This window comes from Postia placenta, assembly GCF_002117355.1.
Source record: "Postia placenta MAD-698-R-SB12 unplaced genomic scaffold POSPLAscaffold_1, whole genome shotgun sequence".
NCBI lineage: Eukaryota > Fungi > Basidiomycota > Agaricomycetes > Polyporales > Adustoporiaceae > Rhodonia > Rhodonia placenta.
The window spans coordinates 945,832-959,304 of NW_020169832.1; the positions used below are offsets into that span (position 1 = coordinate 945,832).

The 13,473-nt window shown below is 57.3% G+C and overlaps 5 protein-coding genes across 5 annotated transcripts; 3 read left to right on the plus strand and 2 right to left on the minus strand.

The window, feature by feature from the left end:
- Nucleotides 1-436: 436 nt before the first annotated feature.
- POSPLADRAFT_1063930 (hypothetical protein) lies at nucleotides 437-2,832 on the minus strand (the record flags this gene model as incomplete). Its single annotated transcript, XM_024481742.1, has 8 exons — nucleotides 437-1,083; nucleotides 1,322-1,493; nucleotides 1,564-1,787; nucleotides 1,839-2,062; nucleotides 2,122-2,242; nucleotides 2,300-2,467; nucleotides 2,531-2,665; nucleotides 2,700-2,832. 8 exons carry the CDS (start codon nucleotides 2,830-2,832, stop codon nucleotides 437-439), a joined length of 1,824 nt encoding a protein of 607 aa, XP_024343901.1.
- A 585-nt stretch (nucleotides 2,833-3,417) lies between these two features.
- POSPLADRAFT_1130718 (hypothetical protein) lies at nucleotides 3,418-5,348 on the minus strand (the record flags this gene model as incomplete). Its single annotated transcript, XM_024483984.1, has 6 exons — nucleotides 3,418-3,639; nucleotides 3,695-3,852; nucleotides 3,905-4,219; nucleotides 4,322-4,733; nucleotides 4,791-4,916; nucleotides 4,968-5,348. 6 exons carry the CDS (start codon nucleotides 5,346-5,348, stop codon nucleotides 3,418-3,420), a joined length of 1,614 nt encoding a protein of 537 aa, XP_024343902.1.
- Nucleotides 5,349-5,779: 431 nt separating this feature from the next.
- On the plus strand, nucleotides 5,780-6,941 carry POSPLADRAFT_1127027 (hypothetical protein; the record flags this gene model as incomplete). Its single annotated transcript, XM_024483584.1, has 8 exons — nucleotides 5,780-5,888; nucleotides 5,953-5,998; nucleotides 6,060-6,154; nucleotides 6,210-6,277; nucleotides 6,335-6,504; nucleotides 6,582-6,683; nucleotides 6,742-6,814; nucleotides 6,873-6,941. Coding segments are annotated over 8 exons (732 nt in total), but the record flags the coding sequence as incomplete, so codon positions are not given.
- A 1,021-nt stretch (nucleotides 6,942-7,962) lies between these two features.
- POSPLADRAFT_1096092 (hypothetical protein) lies at nucleotides 7,963-8,278 on the plus strand (the record flags this gene model as incomplete). Its single annotated transcript, XM_024483130.1, has 2 exons — nucleotides 7,963-8,097; nucleotides 8,174-8,278. Coding segments are annotated over 2 exons (240 nt in total), but the record flags the coding sequence as incomplete, so codon positions are not given.
- Nucleotides 8,279-10,228: 1,950 nt separating this feature from the next.
- Nucleotides 10,229-13,444, plus strand: POSPLADRAFT_1164393 (hypothetical protein; the record flags this gene model as incomplete). Its single annotated transcript, XM_024487820.1, has 6 exons — nucleotides 10,229-10,263; nucleotides 10,315-10,462; nucleotides 10,518-11,380; nucleotides 11,434-12,493; nucleotides 12,546-12,682; nucleotides 12,735-13,444. 6 exons carry the CDS (start codon nucleotides 10,229-10,231, stop codon nucleotides 13,339-13,341), a joined length of 2,850 nt encoding a protein of 949 aa, XP_024343905.1. The 3' UTR covers nucleotides 13,342-13,444.
- Between the last annotated feature and the right edge of the window lie 29 nt (nucleotides 13,445-13,473).

The window sequence follows — 13,473 nt, forward strand, 5'->3', positions numbered from 1 at the left end:
AGCATATTATATTTATAGTGCCTTTCTGTTCAAATCCACTCTACTGTCGACTTGCTACCATACCCACCTGTTGTCTTGTAGTATTTGACACTCACAGTATACAGTAATAATGCAGGGAAATATTATATGCTTGCGTCTCCTGTCGAGTGTGCGCGTAATTGTCGTCACCATATGCTGATCGCGGTGACGCGATCGAATATAAGGGCGAAGAGATGGGATCGAGAGTTCCCATCCCGGGTGCTTCTCAGAAGGTTTGGTGCATTTGGAAGTCGCAACATCTATACTGCCACTAGCCGATCCTGTTCGGGCGGGTGACTCGCCACTTGGGGGACGTTGACAAGAATGATTGCGCAACTATAGAATTTGATTAACCTTGTTGCGCAAGCCTAGAGCCACGGCGGGATAGGACAAGCTTTACAGATCGGAGCGCAGGCCGTCAAGCCCGCCTGAAATCTCCGCTCTTGCCCCCTATCTTCTCAGAGACCACTATATCGCCTATCACCATCTCTTTTCCAGCGACAGCCTTCAGCATGTCCCACACGGTTAACAGGCCAACCGAGACTGCAGTCAGGGCCTCCATTTCTACCCCAGTCTTGCCCTGGCATGACACCTCCGCGCGACAGACAATACTGTAGATCGGCCGCTCTGCCTCACGCGGGCGGCACGCTCTGACATCGCGATCTCCGATGACATTCCCGCTGCTCTCGGCTTCGCGCCCTGAGGATCCGGAAGGTGATCGGTGAACTTCTGGCTGCAAGACTACGGCGACATGGGAGAGCGGCAACGGATGGCAGAGTGGGATTAGATCGGAGGTACGCTTGCACCCCATGATGGCGGCGAGCTGCGCCACCGTGAGCACGTCCCCCTTCGATCGCGCCTTGGCCTTGGCCCTGTCTAATGCGGAGATTGCATCGTTCGCATCGTTCGCATGCGGTGTGGGGTATGTCTTGGTAACGAGGTCGTAAGCGACTTCTGGAATGTAGATGCGTCCGGTCGCAATTGCGCTGCGCGCAGTCGGTTCTTTGTCAGAAACGTCCACCATCGACGCGCGTCCGGACGCGTCAAGATGCGTCAGCTGTGGCGCTGTGCGAGCGTCGTTCTGCGGAAGAGAGTACGTGCTGAAACATCGGGCGGCGGAAGACCCCTGGTATTCTGAATGGCCAGGGCTCCATTTTGATGTGAAGATGGGTTGTATGAATGGCGTACGCCGACGCTTCGCGTCATTACGGAGGCCTAAATAAGAGCACGGACGGATCAGCACGGTTATAGACGTGCAACGGCTGTCACAGACGTTGATCTTAAGGGAAGAAACGGACTCAACCTCCTATGAGGATCATGGGCCGATTGGTGACGACGTCAATATCCTCCATCCCGGCGTGCTTTTCCTGCTTTCCCCGCACCGCGTGCCCAATCGTCCTCAGAAGTTCATCATCCGTCGCTCCCTCGCGCATTTGGTCCCGCAGCGATATCTCCTTGGCGTCAAACAGGCAAACCTAAAACCAGATGTGCCTCGTGAAATCGCACGTGATTCCGAAAATATTGGCTGGTGAGAACGGTTCTTACCTTGATCTGACCGTCGGCCGTGAGACGGAGTCGATTGCATGACCCACAGAAATGATCGGACATGCTGCTGATGAAACCAAAACTGCCTTTGTAGCCGGGAGTGATGTAAGACCGCGCTGTGTCGTTGAGTTCGTCAGGAGCCTTGATCGTGCTTGGGTGCTGTCTCTGGATGTGAGACAGTAGTTCGGACGAAGGTACCATTTTCGCTTTATCCCATTTGTTGCCTACGGTAGGATGAATAGATGAAGCTGCGGTAGCGATGATAGGCACGTCACCTGTGAACGGCATGAATTCAATGAAGCGAACCGACAAATTCTGGTCTTTCGTCAACTCTAGAAAATCGAGAACCTCGGCGTCGTTTAGGCCTTTGACCACTACCACATTCAGCTTTACCGATCGCAACCCTGATGCGAGTGCGGCTCGTAGCGAGCGCAGCACCGCGTCATGGCCCATTCGGCGAGTCATGATTTCAAACTTGAAGGGGTCCAGCGTGTCTAGACTATTGCAAGAATAGTGGTCAGCACTTGCTTTACCAATTGCCGAGGATACTAAAAATACCTCAGATTAAGATGCGTAAGACCATTCTCGACCAGGGTCGGCAAGCGACGCTCCAGGGCGATACCGTTGGAGGTCATGCCTATTGACTTGAGACCATGCCCACGCAATTCGTTAAGACGAGCTGCCCATGACGTGAACAACCAGGCTATTTCTCGAAACATCTGGGCTGGACACGTACCCACGACGTCGACCAACCCCTTGCGCACAGTAGGCTCGCCGCCGGTTAATCTGATCTTGGTGACACCGCTTTTGACGAATAAAGTGGCAAGGCGGATCACCTCATCATCCGTTAGAATGTGCTCGCGCGGAGACAGCTCGATGCCGTCGCCCGGCATGCAGTAGAAACCTGGGCGTTTGACGAGCTGCATCAGGGAGATGTAACCACTGCAACGAGATCGCTCGGACACACATCTGAGATTGCATCGCTCGGTGAGAGATATCCGTAGGTAGTCATGCCGGCGGTTGAACGAATCCACTAGGGAGGGGGAGACGGGGCGCTGGGTATCAATTGCGGCGAGCCTCTCCTGTGGGCCGGGATCAGAATCTGGGAAGCGGATGTGGGTTCGCGCTATCGACACATGCCTTGGCTCTGGCTCGGACGTCCTGGCCAAGAGAAACGACCTCCGTTTGTCCAGGGGCCGAAAGGGCCGTGATCGTACGGCGAGAAGTCTTCCCGCGCAACTTGATATTGGGACGAGGTCGCCAAAACATGGCGGCAGGTCGACTGCCTGGTGGATGCGAGTCAAGAGCGGGACGCAAGGCTTTGGAGTGTGACGATGCGCATACAGTCAGTTATCTGTCTATGTATGTTTCGGCAGATCGGCAAAATCCTCACGCCCAGCGAACACGTTTGTACCTGTCTTCCGTGTCCAGCAACTCCGTGGTTCGCCGGGGGCGGGAGAATATCGTAGTCTACTGGTGTTTCTGCCGGTCTACTAGATGAAGAGGGCAAAAACAAAAGATCGAATGAACGGAATGAGTGTCGTCGACTGAAGATGGCGCAAACCAACGCTGGGCGCTGAGGGAGATGGGGATCTCAAGCCCCTCCTCACCGCGCGCTTATGCATGATCATAATTCGATGCGGGGTAAAATGACCGATCGACTTCAAAATTAAATCGATATTCGCATCAACAATTTACGCTTCGCCTAACTTGCAGGTTGGATCCCAAGCGGCCCTCTCCTGCAACCCGCGTAGCCATATATTACGGGTCTTCAGGGTGGAAATGTACACGTATACAACCATGTCTACCTTTGATCATTACCAATAGATACGCGAACAATGTCAATTTGCAACATTAAAGCCCCCGCAGCCACATCTCGTGCAATGACCAGCGCTCGGGTCGGTCCTCATTCAGTCGTATGCGGAAGTATCTGCCAGTCGCACGCAGGTGCAGCGCGGTCGACGCGACGACCATCTGAATGCTGCACTCGCGCAAGGCTCCGCGTGTCCCTGGGGCGCCGGCTTCCCCCGCAAGCAGCTTAGTATCATCACAAATCGGGCGTTGTGATGCTTCTCGCTGGTTACAAATTACAACGTCAGCATAATCGACGCGGTGGGAAGGCAATGCGCACCCAGTGCTCCCCATCCGCGGATGACGCGAAGGTGCTCGCCTGCAGGAGCTTCTCCGTGTCTCTGTCGACGAGCAGCACCATCTCGACCGTCTGCCACTCATGGACACTGCTGATGTCAGCTAAGATATCGAGGACAACCGTGTCGCCTTCTTTACCATCTACAGCAAAGCAGTCAACCAGGTGATGTCAGTGCGGTCCCGATGCACGCACCACCAAAGCTCTGGAACGCAGTGTCCGGGCGAGTATCCACAGCGTGCGACAACGGGTACGTCTCGTAACGCTGTTTGCCTTCCTCGCCTATCACTGCGAGGTTCTGGGCCTCGAGGGAAAGAATGCGATTGATGCTATTGCTGGCGTGCGCGATATTTGCGGGGAGCACGCGAATATTCGTCTCGAGCACGCATGCGGCTCCGCGGCACGCGGCACGCGTCCACGATGATGGGAGCGGGTGCGCGGCTAGGGATGTGTACGGGACCTTTACGCGCGCCGGTGTTGCGTTTAGCTCAGCCTGGTCGCACGATGCAGCTCCGCATTTCGCAAGGGAGTCGAGATACTCCGCCGCCCTGAGCTGCATCAGAATTGGACACGCGATGAGCGCGAGAGACAAATGACTAGAAAGGGTGGTACTCACGATGTGCTTCTTGTTCCTCTCTTCCCCATCTGAACCAACGGTGAACGCATGCCCGCCCCCTAATCCGAAATCCTGATCAAACCATGTCTCCGGAACGCGGTTGCCAAGAATTGCGAAGTAGTTGTCCGCCATTTTCATCTCGTCCTGCGGCACGCGGAGGCGGCGCAGCAATGCGAGGAACTCCTCGGACTTTGTGCGGTGCATCATCGTGCCGTGTCCGAGCCAGGCAAAGGAGGTGTGTATGTCCGAGATGTGCGATGAGTCAGATTTAGGGACGTGGGTCTCGCGTAGTGCGCTGGAGAGATGTTCGTGGGGTGGAAGAAGGTGGATGGCATGTGGGCCGGCGGACTCTTCGATGCGGGTGCGAAGGGCCTTGATGATTTCCGGCCGAATGAGATAGTCGTCGTCCTACAAATTATCGACGCTATGGAGATGAAACGCATCCGGGCCGCAGAAGATCCCCACCTGAATGAAGCAATACGGCGTGCTTGCTCCAGCGCAGGCCAGAAAGCGGCCTTGGAAGTACATGTTCCCCGGTGCATTGATGATTCTGAGCTTGCTCCTTCTGCATCCGGTGATTTTCAGATCTTGCTAAAGGCCTACTTGCATGAGACGATCGAGCAGAACGGGCGACACCCATACCTCATACGAAAGCTGCCTGGGGCTGTTGTTCCATATCACCACCTCCGCGATCGTGTCCTCCAGCCATGGTCCACAGAGCAGAGACGTGATGAGCAGGGTATTGGGAAAGCGAGCCCAATTCAGTAGGACGGCGGTCGTGTCCGGGGTGCCCGTCGTGACATTGTGCACGCGCTCGTAGTTGTCAAAGTCTGCGGCCTCGTCGAAGCGGTAGGTCACGGGGAACGTCTGGGGGACAAAGCCGATGTCCTTGAGCACAGGCAAGAACTGGTTCGGAGGCGTGACCTCCTCCTTCTTCGGGAAGAAGCGGTTCACCGCGACGGAGAGGAGGGCTGGAACTGCGACGGTGACGAGCGTGCGGAGAACCTGCCGCAAGGTGAACATGCTCGGAGTAGAGCGAGCGCGAAAGCGTTGGCGCAGCCTCTGCGGACAATGTCGAGGCAAAAGTCTGAAAATGTTGTGTGCCTGACCCCGCGCTTCTCCAGGGCGCACACAGACGCCCACTTCCAGCGCCGGCGGGAGCCACGTGGGATGCGCCTGCTACCCCGCACGTCATCTGACCCGCGTATGCGTTGCGCTTCGCTCAAACGCCGCATCCGCCACCTGTTACCCGCCTCGTCCTGACCGTTCGTCCCTCTGTGCACCACATCGTTCTTTGTCTGTACTACCCATCTCACCATGTTTGCTCTGCGTAGTGCTCAAGTTCTCAAGCCGCGTCTGGTTACGGCGGAAGCGAGGAGGGCCATCTCGGTGCAGGTAAAGTCATCTGCTGACGCGCTGTCGCCGTGGGGCTGACCACTGACAAGCCCACTCGCATTCAGTCCATACTCCATGGCTCGCTAGAGGCGAAGCAGGAGGGAGACGTGCAGGTGCAGCAGCACTCGAAGGTGATTGCACGCGGCAAGTACGTCCACGGGTTTGAAGGTATGTCGTCCTGTCGTCGGCGACGTGTTGGACCGGTGCCCTCGGTCTCACGCCGGGTGTCTAGTTCACAAGGTGAAGCCAGATGCTGTCGAGGACTACAGGAAGGCCGCGTATGTCCCCCCCTTGACGTAGGTGGCGGTTCCGCGACGGCTCATCTGCGCCCATTGTCAGCGAGATATATTACACGGCCATCAAGGACGACCCTGAGCTGCATGTCAAGCTGACAGGGAGCTGGGAGACTATTGTCGGCGAGCAGGACACATTCTGTAAGGCAATTCGCGCTTGCATCCTGTCATGTTATGACCTAATGACACGGCCCAGTCCACATTCTTGAATATGAGAACTACAGCGGTTACGATATGACCACCAAGAAGATCCGAAACTCTGACGTGAGCGCCGCCATTTGTGCTGTCCCGAGCATATGAATCAATGTAGCAGGACCGCAGCACATCAAGGCGTACCAGAAGATGCTCCCCTACCTCGTGTCTCGCTCTTCCCAATTGAACCAGGAGTTCGCTATCCTGCCGACTGCACCCCCACACTCCGAGGGCGGAGTATTCGAGCTTCGGACGTATCAGCTGAACCCGGGGACCTTGCTGCAATGGGAGCAAACCTGGTGCGGCAGATCATTATCTATACTTATGGGGTTCGCGCGCTCACCGTGTCATCCATTCTGTCATGTCGCAAAATTAGGCGCAAGGGTATCGAGGCTCGCCGGAGATTCGTGGAACCAGTGGGTGCGTGGTTCTCACAGGTCGGGCGACTGCACCAGGTCCATCACATGTGGCAATACCCGTACGTATACCGAACAATGTCCGCTCTCACCGAACCTCATGGTCAGCTGGCTTCTCAGTGACCTGCAGACCCGCAAGGAGACGCGCGAGAAGGCTTGGAAGCTGGATGGGTGGGCGGAAACTGTGTCAAAGGTGCAGTGGCATTTCCTAGTGCGGTGAATGAACCTAATGCGACCGCCGGTACATCAAGACGGCGGAGTATTCTAGACTGATGGATTCGATAGTACTCTTGCCGCTGCCGTACAGCCCGCTCAAGTGAATGGTAGTGGCCCCTCCGCATTCGTGCGTGCAGCCATTCCCGCCGCACGCCGTACCGTTGCGGGCCCGCTCAGGGGTGTAGAGAGGCACGGAAAGCTTCATTTTAATTGGACGGCAAGGGACATGTGTAAAGTAATCAAATTGTATCTGATTGCAGTTTGAGTTCAGTCCATGACAATTCGGGACAGGCCAATAAGTAGCACTAAGCGTGGGTGACAGTAGGTCCCAAGTAGGTCCAGGCCAAACTTACGACTTCCCGCGGGGCTGTCCGCTGCTCAAGTTACGTATGGAGTGCGGGTCTTGGGGGGCGCGTCGGATAACGCTGGGCGCATGGGAAAGAGCTGGATGTGCCGATATCAGGAGCCGACGGGGCGGGGGTTGCTGGGCTTTGAGATACGGCGAGGCTGTGTAGCATCTGATGCCGGCCGCACGGAGGGTCCCCCGTTGTTCGTGAAGATTTCTCGCGAGGGAGGGCCCTGGGGGTGGTGCGCGCGTGCACGGGCCGCCGCCTCTGAGCAGGCTGCCCCTTTCCAAATCCGGGGCCCAGGCGTTGGCGGTGTTTGGCGCATCGGCACTGCGGATCTGATAGAGCACAATGGCCGGGTGCGATGCGGGCGATGGACCCACAAACACAACTTGTTCCACAACTCTTGCCTTTTCGCCCCCGTCAGCCACTTCCGTCGTTCCGCACGGTTGTATGAAACCCCCAATGACCTCCCTCAACAACCTCCTCAACCCGGAGTCTACCTACGAGTACAACCTCAGGTGAGCCCCTGCCCATCGCGCCGTCGTCCTTCCGCGGCCCTGTGCCGCCTCCAGCGCCGTCTTGACCCGCTTTGTGCAGGGTGCAGCAAACGCGCTCCCCGAGCAGCAGCACTATCTCCTCTCCTGCAGAAATTGTGCATGACAGACCCACGGGCGAGGAAAGTTACTATGGCCACAACCACATCTCGATCGCCCCCCACGAGTCGCATCCCAACTGTCCCGATGCCCTCAGTTGCCTCCCGGACACCGAGGGCCGGCCACAACACACCCTGCCAGTGATCTTACGCTGCGCAATCCTGGGCAGCCCCAAAAGGCGGCTCACGATCCGCGACATCTATGCGGCAATGGAGAAAAAGTACCCGTACTACAAGACAGCGGGTCCTGCGTGGAAGGTGAATATTCCCTTGCCCCCTCTTTCCCCATGACCTCCTGCGCCTGGGAGAGGGGCTGAATATGAAATGAATGTAGCAATCAGTACGGCATCACCTATCTCTCAATCGCCTGTTTGAGCGCCAACCCCGTCCGGCGACGGACCCTGGTTTCGGATCGTATTGGACGGTGAACTTGAATGCTCCCCCAGGCACAAAAAGACCGCGCAAGCGTGGGCGGGCAAACAAGGAGGCTGCGAACCTCAGTCCCGTCGCGGTAGACTCTCCGTCAACGCCAGTGGGGAGCGCGTCTACTACGCCGGTGCCACCTCCTCGAACGCCTACTCCTCCTCTCAAAGTCCAGGAGAAGACTCCCGAGGTGCATGACTACCACTCACCTGTAGTCCAATCTCCTGTGTCTGCGCCGGCGCCTGTGCACAAGCCTTCTCCCGCACCTACCCCTGCACCTGTGAGCGCGCCGGCGCACCCTCCACCTCCCGCTCCGGCGCCTGGGCCTCCAGTAGCGCCCCCGATTGCCACACTGCGCCCCGTGGATAGTACATCGTTTAGCCAGGTTCCAACTTTGCGATCTGCAGAATACTACGATGACGATGATGACGAAATGGATTGGGACGATGAGGTAGGCCATCGCATGTCTGACGATGAGTATCCCAGCGCAGAAGAGACGCCATACAAATTCGACCCGCGGGCTTCCTCATCCAGCAGCTCGCATCCGCATCCACACTCGCATCCCCATTCACATCTTCTTTCGCATCCGCCCCCTCACCCGCACGCCGTGCAGGGCCAGCCCAGCGCACGGCCCGCACTTTACGGGGCCTTCTCAGGGTATGCCAACGGGAGCTACAGGAGCCCCGAGAACCAAGACCCTGTCATCGAGCGGCTGAAGATGGAGATGGCCGGGCTCCGGCGGCAGTCGACGGACGCGGTGAACGCGTCGCTGCGCATGTCGAGCCAGCTGTCCGATGCTCAGGCGGAGGCCGCGAAGGCGCGCGCGGCGCTGAAGGTCACGGAGAGCCGGCTGGAGGAGGAGATCCGCCGCCGCCGTGAGGCCGAGCACATCGCGGAGGACGAGGCGCGATTAAGGCTTGCAGCGGAGGACGCACTGCGGGCGTATCAGCTACAGAGGCGACCGCCAGGCTATTCAACCTCCCGGCCGTGACTCGGGCTGTGACGGGTATTGACAACCCGTTCGCACATTGTAGACCGCAGCCACTCGAGAAGGCGATTGCATCAGGCGGAGTGATGGCGAGAATCGAGTCCCCGCGGGGGATGCTTGTGTGCTGTGTAAGTTTTTCTTTTTGAGGGCATTGGGTTATTTTATTGTATTTAGCGTCACTGGTTGTCCTTGTGCTATGCAATCCTATTCTCTCTGGATCGAGCATTCTCACTCACAAATGCACGCACCGTTATAGGACAAGGACGTGTGTTCTCACCCGTAACAAGGTGACATTCCGCACTGTGCATTACAAGACAAGAGACCAAAGTATCAGCATCGCGGAGTTGAGAACAAGGCCCCACCGTGTGCCGGAACGATGCGTCACCATGGGGATATGTCTACGGAGGAATTTGAAGAAGCTTGGCAGTAAGCATATGTATGGGAACCGGCAAGGACTGAATGGTACGGAAGTAGCAGCGCCGGAGAGGGGCAAGCCGGTCGCAAGTTGCCGGCAGAAGCTTCGTGAGTGCCTCGAGGTTGTGGGGATTAGACTTGTCTGGCTGCAAGAAAACTAGGGGCGAGGCAGCGTATCTCCATGCGACTTGCGTACAGTACTCAGTGCGTGGGGACGTGCAGAACGCCGCGACGGGGGACACGGCGTCCTTAATTGCCGGTGCCATTGCCCACGGTGTGTGGTAGCAATTGCACCCGATGCAGATTGTTCGGCCATATTACGACGATGGGGCGTATCACGGCGCTGTAACTGCATTGAATCTGAATCTGTGAGGCGGATATTCCTGTCACCCGCGTCTGCCATCGCGTCAATGAGACCTTGGGCGCCTGATGAACGTAGTATGCCTGATTGAGCGCGCATGATAGACGCCCGAGGGTAATGCTCTTTGGTCAACAGGCGCAAACAAACGCCCTCCTCCTCGAAAAAGTTGACAGCGGCTGAGACCCTGGTCCTTCATCCTGCTCATGGCGTCCGCAGCTCGTACGAAGTTAAAAACGGCGTAAGCGATTTCTCCTTGGTATGCCCGAATTTTTATCTGAAGCTCACACAGATTTAAAAAGGCGCGGGTCATCGCACCTCTGCATACAGAGGGCCCAGTAGCCGTTTCGCATGATGGGACGAGACTCTTCACATGCGTGGGGGAGGAGGCGCTGATGACCGACGTCAAGGAGGGCCGCGAGATCTGTCGCTTTGTCGGGGTGCGTCGCCAATCTCGCCCACGAGATGCAGAGTATCGCTGACTTCTTCATGCAGGACACAGAGTCGATCACCGCGCTCTGCATTACCCCGTCTGCCTCGCACCTCCTTCTCTTTACCTCAGCACTTGCCCTCCGCATATATGAAATACCCGCGGTCTCCGAACCTCTCACGAGACCTGTGCATCCCTCACGCGTGATCCCCCGTGCGCACGACGCGCCTGTTCACGTCTGCCGAACGGACCCCACCGCGACCTACCTCGCATCTGGCTCTGCAGACGGCGTGGTCAAGGTCTGGCATATCCTCCGTGGCTATGTCACACACGTCTTCAAGGGTCATGGGGGTGTCGTCAGCGCACTGGCGTTCAACTACCCGTTCGACCCCTCCGCGGTACACCGTGAAACGAAAATGCAGCTTATTACTGGGTCTGTTGACACCAAGATCCGCATATTCGACCTCTCTGCGGCTGCGAATAGGACGGGCGCACCCGTGCGGCCAGAGGCGATTCTGGAGGGACATGTCTCGGTGCCTCGTGGGCTGGATGTTTCGCAGGACGGCAAGTGGCTCGTCAGTGGTGGTCGGGACTCGGTTGTCCTTCTATGGGACATCTCTTCGAAAGAGAACAACCTGTCGCACGCTACGAGCAGCAAAAAGAAGGGCAAGCAGACGGCTTATTCGCCCGCTCTGGTCAAGACGGTCCCCGTCCTGGAGCGCGTCGAAGCAGTTGGGTTACTCCATCAGGATAAAGACCTAACAGGAGCGCCGTCTGAGTCAAGCAAACTACGCTTCTACACGGGCGGGGAGAAGGGTGTTGTGAGAATATGGGACGCGAAAGAAGGGACGGTATTATTCACCCTCGGACAAGAACAAGAGCAGGTGTCGGAGGATCAGGAAGAGCAGAGGCAGATTGTGGACAGCATGTGCGTTGCACATCTTGCTTATCTGCGTGGTGACCCTGATCCCTCTTTCGTAGCTATATTCCCGCTACATCCACAATCGTCTCCGTACATGCGGACCAAAACATTCTCTTCCACTCATTATCAACGCACTCGCTCGCTCGCCAGTTGATCGGGTTCAACGACGAGATCATCGATGCGACTTTCCTGTCTCCCCACTTGCCCCCACAGGCTGGCCCCTCTTCTTCCAAGCTCACTGATACGCATGTCGCGTTCGCGACGAACTCATCGCTCATCCGTGTGTACTCTGCGTCGTCACTCGATGCACGTTTACTCTCTGGGCACTCGGAGATTGTGCTGTGCCTGGATCACGGCGCAGGCGGACGGGTGCTCGCCAGCGGGAGCAAAGATCGATCGGCGCGCGTATGGGCACCGCGAAGGCAGGCTGCCGAACAAGCAAGTGCGGTACCCGAATATGGTTGCGTTGCTATCTGCGAGGGGCACGCCGAGAGTGTTGGCGCCATCGCCATGTCTCGCAGAGCGAGCGAGGGCAGTACCGACACAAGCTCTCGCTTCATGTTCACCGGCAGCCAGGATAGAACCCTCAAAATGTGGGATCTTTCCAGTGTCCCGTCGATCTACACTGGGCCGTCAGAAGACGAGAGCGAGGACGGCGAGCGCGTGCTCAAATGCAAGAGTCTCACGACGCACAAGGCGCACGACAAGGACATCAATTCGCTTGACGTCGCTCCGAACGACCGCATGCTCGCGTCGGGCTCCCAGGATCGCACTGCGAAGGTGTGGGCGATCGACTACACGGTCACGACGAGCGGCGTGCGCGGAGAGGTGCGTCTATTGGGGACGTGCAAGGGGCACAAACGTGGAGTGTGGTGCGTGCGCTTCGGGCGCGCGGAGCGCGTGCTCGCGACGGGAAGCGGGGACAAGACGGTGAAGCTGTGGAGCCTCGACGACTTTGCCTGTCTGAAGACATTCGAGGGACACACGAACTCAGTGCTGCGCGTCGACTTCTTGAACGCGGGGATGCAGTTGGTGAGCGCGGCGAGTGACGGGCTGGTCAAGCTGTGGAATGTGCGGGACGAAGAGTGTGTCGCGACAATGGATAACCATGAGGACAAGGTGGGTGATATCCCCCCAAATTGTGTTTCAACCGCTGACTATATGCGTTCAGGTATGGGCGTTGGCAATAAGCACAGACGAATCCACCATAGTCTCCGGTGCTGCCGACTCGGTGGCCACCTTCTGGGAAGACTGCACTGAGGAGCAAGAGCTAGAGAAGGAGTCGAAACGCGCGGAGCTTGTTGAGAAGTACGTCTACTCGAGTTGCAGAACCAAGCGTTCTCTGACATACTTCTTGCAGAGAGCAAGACTTCATGAACTACCTTTCCCTGCACGACTACCGCAATGCCATCACGTTGGCGCTAGCGATGGAACAGCCAGGACGCCTCCTCTCGCTTTTCAAGAGCACACAATCGGAGTCTTTGCCTTCTGATACCACTCCCTCAATATCCGGACATCCCTCAGTGGACGCAGTCCTCCGCACGCTCGGCTCGTCTGACCTCGCACGCCTGCTCAAGTACGTCCGCCTGTGGAACGCGACTGCCAAGACGAGCGGCGTCGCGCAGCGCATCTTGCATGCTATCGTCAAGCTGCGCCCTGCAGAAGATGTGATGCACGCATTCGGGGGCGACGATGTCAGCACTGGCCTCGGAGTCTCGGAGAACGGAGGCGCGCTGTCTGTGACTGTCGTAGGCAAAGGTGAAGGCCGGGGCGCGACAGCACTGAAGGACTGGGTCGAGACAGTCATCCCGTACACAGAACGCCATCTTGCGCGAATGGAGCGGCTACTGCAAGACAGCTATGTAGTAGACTACCTCTTGGGAGAGATGGATGACGGCATGTTCGACGAGGACGACGGCAGTGTCGACTCCCTAGCGGCCCCCATGGATGTGGAGATCGCTGCATAGGCGGTCTCCTTTGGCTGCATCGCCGCGTAAAAGTATTCTACTGTCATATCTATCAATATTTGTCGCATTGCTGGTCACAACGCTCGCTCCATAGTGAACTGAAGCCATGCCTGGCGTGCATATATCTATCCG